General features: G+C 43.9%; 1 protein-coding gene across 1 annotated transcript; it reads right to left on the reverse strand.

The window, feature by feature from the left end:
* Positions 1 to 8: 8 nt before the first annotated feature.
* Positions 9 to 4,613, reverse strand: LOC121569416 (erythropoietin receptor-like). Its single transcript, XM_041880350.2, has 8 exons — positions 4,312 to 4,613; positions 3,481 to 3,616; positions 3,120 to 3,286; positions 2,867 to 3,018; positions 2,545 to 2,701; positions 2,306 to 2,393; positions 2,121 to 2,208; positions 9 to 1,952 (listed from the first exon to the last, which is right to left on the reverse strand). Exons 1-8 carry the CDS (start codon positions 4,565 to 4,567, stop codon positions 1,251 to 1,253), a joined length of 1,746 nt encoding a protein of 581 aa, XP_041736284.2. The 5' UTR covers positions 4,568 to 4,613; the 3' UTR covers positions 9 to 1,250.
* Between the last annotated feature and the right edge of the window lie 3,033 nt (positions 4,614 to 7,646).

Genomic DNA, 7,646 nt, shown 5'->3' on the forward strand with positions numbered 1-7,646 from the left:
AGCACACAATATTTTACCTACAGCAGGTTTTTAAAGGACCAAAGAGTTTAGTCTGCTTTGTGTTTTAATTTTTGCCATGGAAAAAGTATTGTGATACCCTACCACCCTGAAACTAAACTCTGGACCTCGAAACCAGTTCCACTGCTTTTTTTCATTGTTCCCATCTAGTCAGGGACTGATTTAGACCTGGGACACCAGGTGTGTGCAATTAATTATCAGGTAAAACAGAAAACCAGCAGGCTCCGGACCTCGTAGGGTTAGAGTTGAGTATGCCTGCCCTACCACATTGAGTTGTCATATTCACGTGCTTATGTATACAACTGTATTTTTACAAATGAGACAACTTAAAAAATGACAGTTTTTTCAATCTAACTATACATTTAGCCAAACCACAATTGTTGTTTGTTGGGTGGGAGGAATTGCCTACATTTTCAACAAACTGGTGTTTATTTAAACCAAAAGATAAAATTTAAATTATTTACAGTTTCAACAATTATGCCCTCTCAAAATGTATGATAATATGTAAGATTCAATGAGGTGACAATTAGCTAGACAGATATACAAACATTCATACACTGGAACCATGATGACTTTTACAACCTTTGTTGATCTAAGCATTGCAAGCAAGAGGTGTACAATAGCATCATACTGAAATGTGACACATTGCCTAAACACTTTCCTGCACATCCTACAGTACCTCTTCATTCTTGCAGGAACTTCATGTTAAGATCAGGGTTACATCTTAGTGATACGCTTGTACAATACACAATAGACAAACACAATATTTACAATTAAGTGTCAACTTTCTCTAGTTATTCCAGTAAAAATATAGAAAGTAACCTTATAAATGTACCTACAAGATCCAATGATCTTAGAATATACACATTACATGTGTTTTATAATATCAGCTTTAGAGTGTTTCAGTTGTTCATGTATTTATCAAACAGCTGCCTTCTGATGAAGGGATATTGTGAGAATGAGCTTATGACATCCAAAGAAATATACAATCCTTATCAGGGATACTTTTGACTTTTCCTTACCAAAGCCTTTTAGCTTACATTTTGGTTTGTCTGTTATCGCATAGTAATGAGAGTAGCCTACATCCTGGCTTTTTACATTCCACTGACAAGAAGATCGAGTCAATGTAGAAGCCTTGGCCAAACGACCCAATGGCAAATATTCAACTGTTTTTCAGCTTCATTGGACCTTTAAGCCTCAGTTCATAGCCTGTTACATAGCTTAGCCTTAATTCAGAATGCAAAGTGGATGGGGGTACCTATGGGTCTTCTGTGTGCAGGGATCTCGTTCTTGTACTCATTGGTATAGATAACTCCCTTCCCAATGTCATCGATCTTACTCGAGCTCATCGGACTGTAATCCATGGAGACACCCGAGTCGGCCACTGCCATGTAGGTGTACCCGGGGCCCTTGGGCGGCCAGGTGTGGTTTGGGTACTCAAAACTGGACTGGGACGAGAGGCGGCCCGACCCTGAGCTCTGTTGGAGGGAGCCCAAGTCTGAGCGAGATTCAGAGGATGTCCTTCCAGAGGCAAAGAGAACCTGCAGGGGCAAGGTTTCCTCCAATATGTCATCAAGAGGCTCCTCCCCACTGTGGTTCTGAGCGTTGAGGGTGACGTAGGCATCGTGGGACTCCAGTAGAGACGACTGGGACCGGGGTGCAGGATGCTGATGAAAAGCCCGGAGCTGGTCCATCAGCCAGTGCTCCTGGGGGGTTTCTCTCCACCCCTCCATCAAGGCAGAGTCCACCCTCTTTAGCTTCTTGTCTTCATCCTCCTCCTCCTCTCCTTTTTCACCAAGTGCCTCTGAGGCCTTGGGCGACAAAGCGGGACCAAGGCTAACCTCTGAGAGGACCTCTAGTGGAGTCGGGAATTCCTCGGAGTAGAAGTAGGCTGGCCTCAACCATAAGCCTCCAGTGCTGTGGCCCAACCACTCCTATTGACAAACCGAATGAGAGAGGTTCAGGAGTCTGCACTAATATTGAGTCAAGATGAACAGACTACGATACACACAAAGGATATAGATAAACACTGCACAAGGTACTTCATACTGAGTTTCATATTCCAAGGATACAAAGACTAAAACTGGATTTAATTGACTCACCTGAAAGTCACCGCCATAAACCGTAAAGAGGCCTTGGAACTTGCTTTCAGGGGTGGGAATGATTGGCCAGATGTTCTTCAACAGGAACCTGAGGACAATATTGTACAGCCTTATTCCATAAATATACCACTGATGATGTCTGGTATACTAAGAACTATGGAAAGTTGTTGTTTATGGAAACTGACCTGGAATGGGACATGAGCACAATGAGAGACAGCAGGGTGAGGACGAGAGCGATGATGAGACTCAGGGACACGATGAGAGGGTCCAAGTCTGCAAATAAGATGGCACAGCAACAAGGTTACACCAGGGATGAAATCCAAGGGAGGGATCCCTCACAAATAGAACAAAGATGTTTAGCTCACAAGACAAGCACATTATTTTGGTGACAATGTTAATGTTGCTGCAGGAGAAAGAAGCTTACCACCAGGCATTGTTTCCATCAGTACCGGGTCAGTCCAGGCGCTCCAGTAGCCGCTGTAGCTGATGCCGTCCAGTTTGACACGAATGCGCACCTTGTACTTGGTCCCTGACTGCAGACCACGCAAGATGAGCTCAGAGCTGGCTTGCACCTCCTCCACCTGAAGACGAGACGATAATGCATTGTCATTGACACATCTCTGCAGAAGGCCAATAAAGGAACGGCACCGTTATTCACAAAGACTTCAAACATTTCTCTTGTCTGGTAACAAACTTCTACCTCTGATATAAGTGTGTGTGTTGGTGAGGTGTGTGTTGTTCAGTACCTTTCCAATGTGGCTCCCTGCCATGGCGTAGCTGACCTCGTACATCATGCTGTCGCTCATGTACTTGAGAGAGGGAGGCAGCCAGCTGGCCTTCAGCTGCCCCTGCTTCCCTGTACTTGTCACTGTCAGATTGGCAGGCGGGTCTAACAGGACTGACACACAGACAGGAGAAGAACATTTCATTCCTAAATCCTGAGAAAAACAAATGGAATAGTTCTCAAAAGTCACCCACAACGAAAACTCTATAACTCACAGACAAGTTCAACGAAGAGACTGCGGTTGTGGATCAGCAGGCCATCCTGAAATACCCGGATGTCAAGAGGCACAAATAATTGAGTCTGGGAAAACCTGCAAAAATACAGTCTCTTGCCGCCTGCTGCTGGTAGGGCAGTTACGGCACACTCACTGCTGTTCTCATTCCTGCAGAGGAGGAGAGACATTTGGGTTGTTTACACACTTTGTATCAAGTTTCTAGGCTAAATGGGCAATTGAGGTGATCATTCTTCAAAACACATATTCATAGCAGGTAGCTACCCTCTACCAAGACAGGGTGAGAGGATATGGTACGCGCAGCAGCAATTATTAACTGAACGCTTTGCTGGATCATGACTTACTGGTATGTGTATATGAATGAGTACTGATCAGCAGAGCCAGCCCTTTCCTCATCCTCCTCCCAGAAGCAGGTGAGGTCCCACATCCCCTCAGCAAAGCACTTTGGATTCTCTGGCTCAACGTGGAGGAGCAGAGCCACTGTGTGGACAAGGGAGGGAAGGCTTAGTCCACAAGGAAAATGGGTTTTGGGACCTTATTGGTTTGACATTTTAGTCATTTAGCAGACGCTCTTATCCAGAGTGCATACATAATTTTTTTATTTTTCATACTGGCCCCCCGTGGGTATGGAACCCACAACCCTGGCATGGCAAACACCATGCTCTACCAACTGATCTACATCCCTGCCGGCCATTCCCTCCCCTACCCTGGACGAAGCTGGGCCAATTGTGCGCCGCCCCATGGGTCTCCCAGTCGCGGCCGGCTACAACAGAGCCTGGATTCGAACCAGGATCTCTAGTGGCACAGCTAGCACTGCGATGCAGTGCCTTAGACCACTGCGCCACTCGGGAGATGTTTTGACAATTTAGTAAACACTGCTGAAGACTTAAAGTAAGTCCCCAAACAGCTCCAGAGGAATGACTATTGATGATTAATGATTGTTATGACTGTATTATTAACAGCCATTAAATTCACCAAATTGTGCAAGGAAACACCTAAAAAAAACTTTAGACAATTGATAACGTCTAATATCTTAACCCAAATCTAAAACATCAAACATAATATGTCAAAATACAAAATATAACATGATTTAAAAATAAGTGTTGTAATTGTAAACACTTGTGTTACAGAAGGTGAAGAAAACAAGTAGGATATTTGGGGAAAATGTGTCCTACCTTTAGTTTCCAAAGCTTGTGCACCATGCACGATGGACGATTTCTGAGCGCAAAATAATACACAAAATACCAACAGCTTATTCAGGTTATCATTTGTCATTTTTTTGTCTCCTCTGAGAACAAAGCGGCCTATGCGTTCTGTTGTACTGCATAACTGGTAGACAACCTGCTCCAAACGTCTGTTTTCTCCTTCTCGCCTTGTGACAGTCGGTCTCTGAGATACTATGGATAGCGCAACACAGTTGTGTGCGTGCATCACAGGAGATAAGGTGTGAGCAAGTGTCCAAGCCAAGCTGTTTACTTTCTTCTCAATCCCAACTGTAGAGGTGGAGCATTCAAACTCACAAAGTATTTTCATTCATGTCTGTGGGCGGGACTAGAATAAGTTTACAACGTGCTTCCAACGGGACAATATGTCCCACCAAACCACAGGAACCCTTGGAGAAAGCTGAGGGCCACAACACAACTCTAAGTGACAACTGCATTTAGTTGTAGTGGGCAATTTTTTCAACATGCATAATTGAGGTTCCTTATTGTGAGGAACAAAGGAGGCACGTGGCAGACATACACAGGTAATAGGGTACAAGTGTAGGCCTAATAACTGAAACCACACATGGAGCCAGTGAACTCACAACTCACGTAAACGGTCTCTTATCTCTGACCTACACCCATGTTTTTGAGCTCGACCTGCGATATCTGTATTGCAAGGAGTAGTGTCCCGTGATAAGCATGGGGGCGTTTAGACTCATCCCAACCCTACATCATTTGAATGTAATTTAGCCTTGCCTTACATCACTTGACTTTAGTGGGCTCAGGCTGAGGATTCCTCCTCATTTGGCACTAAGGAAGATCACTGATAACTCTAGTAGGCACCAGTATATGATGTAAAAATATTAAAAGGTTACAAAACATTGCAAGGACATTAACTGCAAAGGACACAAAGGCTGTGGGTAACTGGTAGGTGACAGGAAAGGGCACCAGGAAACCTCTTATTGTTGAGGAGGACCACGGCAGTGTGGTTTTCTGTGTCGTTAGATAAAGAAACACCACAAACCCCCCTTTATCCAATGGGGAAGGGAGGTAGGATGTAAGGCCATAAATTATAGATGGTACCACCATAGAACATGGGTCTCAAGCCTTTGTCCGCTTGAATGCATAGATGTTGTGCTTTCACAAGTTCTAATCATCTAAACGATTTAGCATCAGGATTGCACAATAAAACAACAACTCAGCATTTATTTAGTAATGAATAGTCTTTATTTTCATAAACACATATTCAATGTATATGCCTTTTCTAATAAGACTTTCCATCAAACAGTTCCAGAACCTTCAATAGGAACAAAACAAATATACATTAAGACACAAAACAGTATGGTTCCCCCTTAATAGTATAACAAACCTCCTATATAACCTATGGAATGCAAGACAACACATAAAGACTAACCAATTCCACAGAAAAAATAAAGGATAAAATTACTTCCACTTAAACAACTTTTTAGATGTTGAACATAATTATCAAAAAAATATGTTATGGGACAGAGTACTACCATTTGGTAGTTCTTTAATCAACTGACATTGAGGACTTTAGATAAACTGGGTATCAGTGCATCAGCGCATCAGCATGTGATTTAGAGAAGTCCTCCTCAGGACTTTCAGTAAAACCTCACCACTTTCAATCCAGTTACCTTCAGCAGCAGAAAGAAAAACACTTTAAATACACTGACAAACACCACCCAGGAGAATGCTTTACAACTTGGGCATAATGTAGATGGAATGTGGGTCTAGTGTTTTTACACAGCTATAAAGGTTAAGTTATAAGTCTACAGTACAATGTTTCACACCACAACGAGACCACTTGCTCGTGGTAGGAGATGAAAAGGGGAGATAACTTGATAAAATCAGCCAGCTAATATCAAACAGCGAGTCAGCATCAGCAGTGCACCCAGATGGATAAGTCTGTCTTTGTGATAAGCAATGGGAGAGAGTAAGCGCTCATGAATACTTTTGGCGGGCTTTGACCCAACCCCTCAGCTTTAGCGGTGCTTTGGCATGAAAACATAAGGCTGCTATCATGCAGAGACAGTGCCTGACCCTAACGGATGGCCAGTGATCAGTGTGGGGCTAGTGATAGGGAAATGGCAGTGTCTGTTAGTAACAGAGGGCCAGAGAAGAGACATGGGGGAGATGCATGTCTCTAGTCCAGTTGGGCCTTGTATCCCACAAGTTCTTTTTTCTTCTGAAGCGCTGGGGCACTGGAGCCATCCAAGCAGTACAATGGAATGTACTGTACATTCTTTGGGTGCACCATTGGTCTTTCAGTTTGAGCATATAATTTAGAAAATGAATTAGCATGTGTGTCATGCTTGGCCAATCACCACACTTTAATTAGGCTACTTCATAGACAGTAACTTAGATGTAAGAACAGTACAGTAACATCATGCAAGTTATACTAACAGACACTGCCATTTCCCTATCACTAACTCCTGAGTGGCGCAGTGGTCTAAGGTACTGCATCGCAGTGCTAACTGTGCCACTAGAGATCCTGGTTCGAATCCAGGCTCTGTCGCAGCCGGCCGCGACCGGGAGATTCATGGGCGGCGCACAATTGGCCCAGCGTCGTCCAGGGTAGGGGAGGGAATGGCCGGCAGGGATGTAGCTCAGTTGATAGAGCATGGCGTTTGCAACGCCAGGGTTGTGGGTTTGATTCCCACGGGGGGCCAGTATAAAAAAAAATATGTATTCACTAACTGTAAGTCGCTCTGGATAAGAGCGTCTGCTAAATGACTTAAATGTAATGTAAATGTAAATGCAAGTAATGCTGGCAGTTTACACTGGCACATCCAGATTACGGGACAGGACACACTGTTGAGAAGCCTTGTGCAATCGGGTTGGATAGTGTAAGAACAGTGAGTAGGAAGGGTGGCACAGAGGGGTGAGCGAGGACATGCCAGAGCAGGTCACGTGACTCGCGTCAGTGTCACTAGTGTTATACGACTTCCTCCCAGACAAATGTCCTGGAGCACAACTCAAGGCCAATATTGCTCTAACATTGTTTGGAACAGAATCTCATACTTTGACCGATTCACCGTCTCTTTCCCGTAAGCAGTAGTGGTTAAGAAAGTTTCGAGTAGTAGCGCACAATTATTCTGAGGACATGGCAAAATGGCATCTTCAGTGTCACAGAGTAAAGCATGGAGGTCAGGTAAATAAGGAAGCAAAAGGCCAAAGCAGCAGAATAACTCCGTTTTGTGATTGTCTGGATGATGTTATCTGATTCATTAATAACAGTTCCATCTAGATTTTGAGCAAGGATACGCTGGAATTAATTAGTCAAG

This window comes from Coregonus clupeaformis, chromosome 7, assembly GCF_020615455.1.
Source record: "Coregonus clupeaformis isolate EN_2021a chromosome 7, ASM2061545v1, whole genome shotgun sequence".
In the NCBI taxonomy this organism is placed as follows: domain Eukaryota; kingdom Metazoa; phylum Chordata; class Actinopteri; order Salmoniformes; family Salmonidae; genus Coregonus; species Coregonus clupeaformis.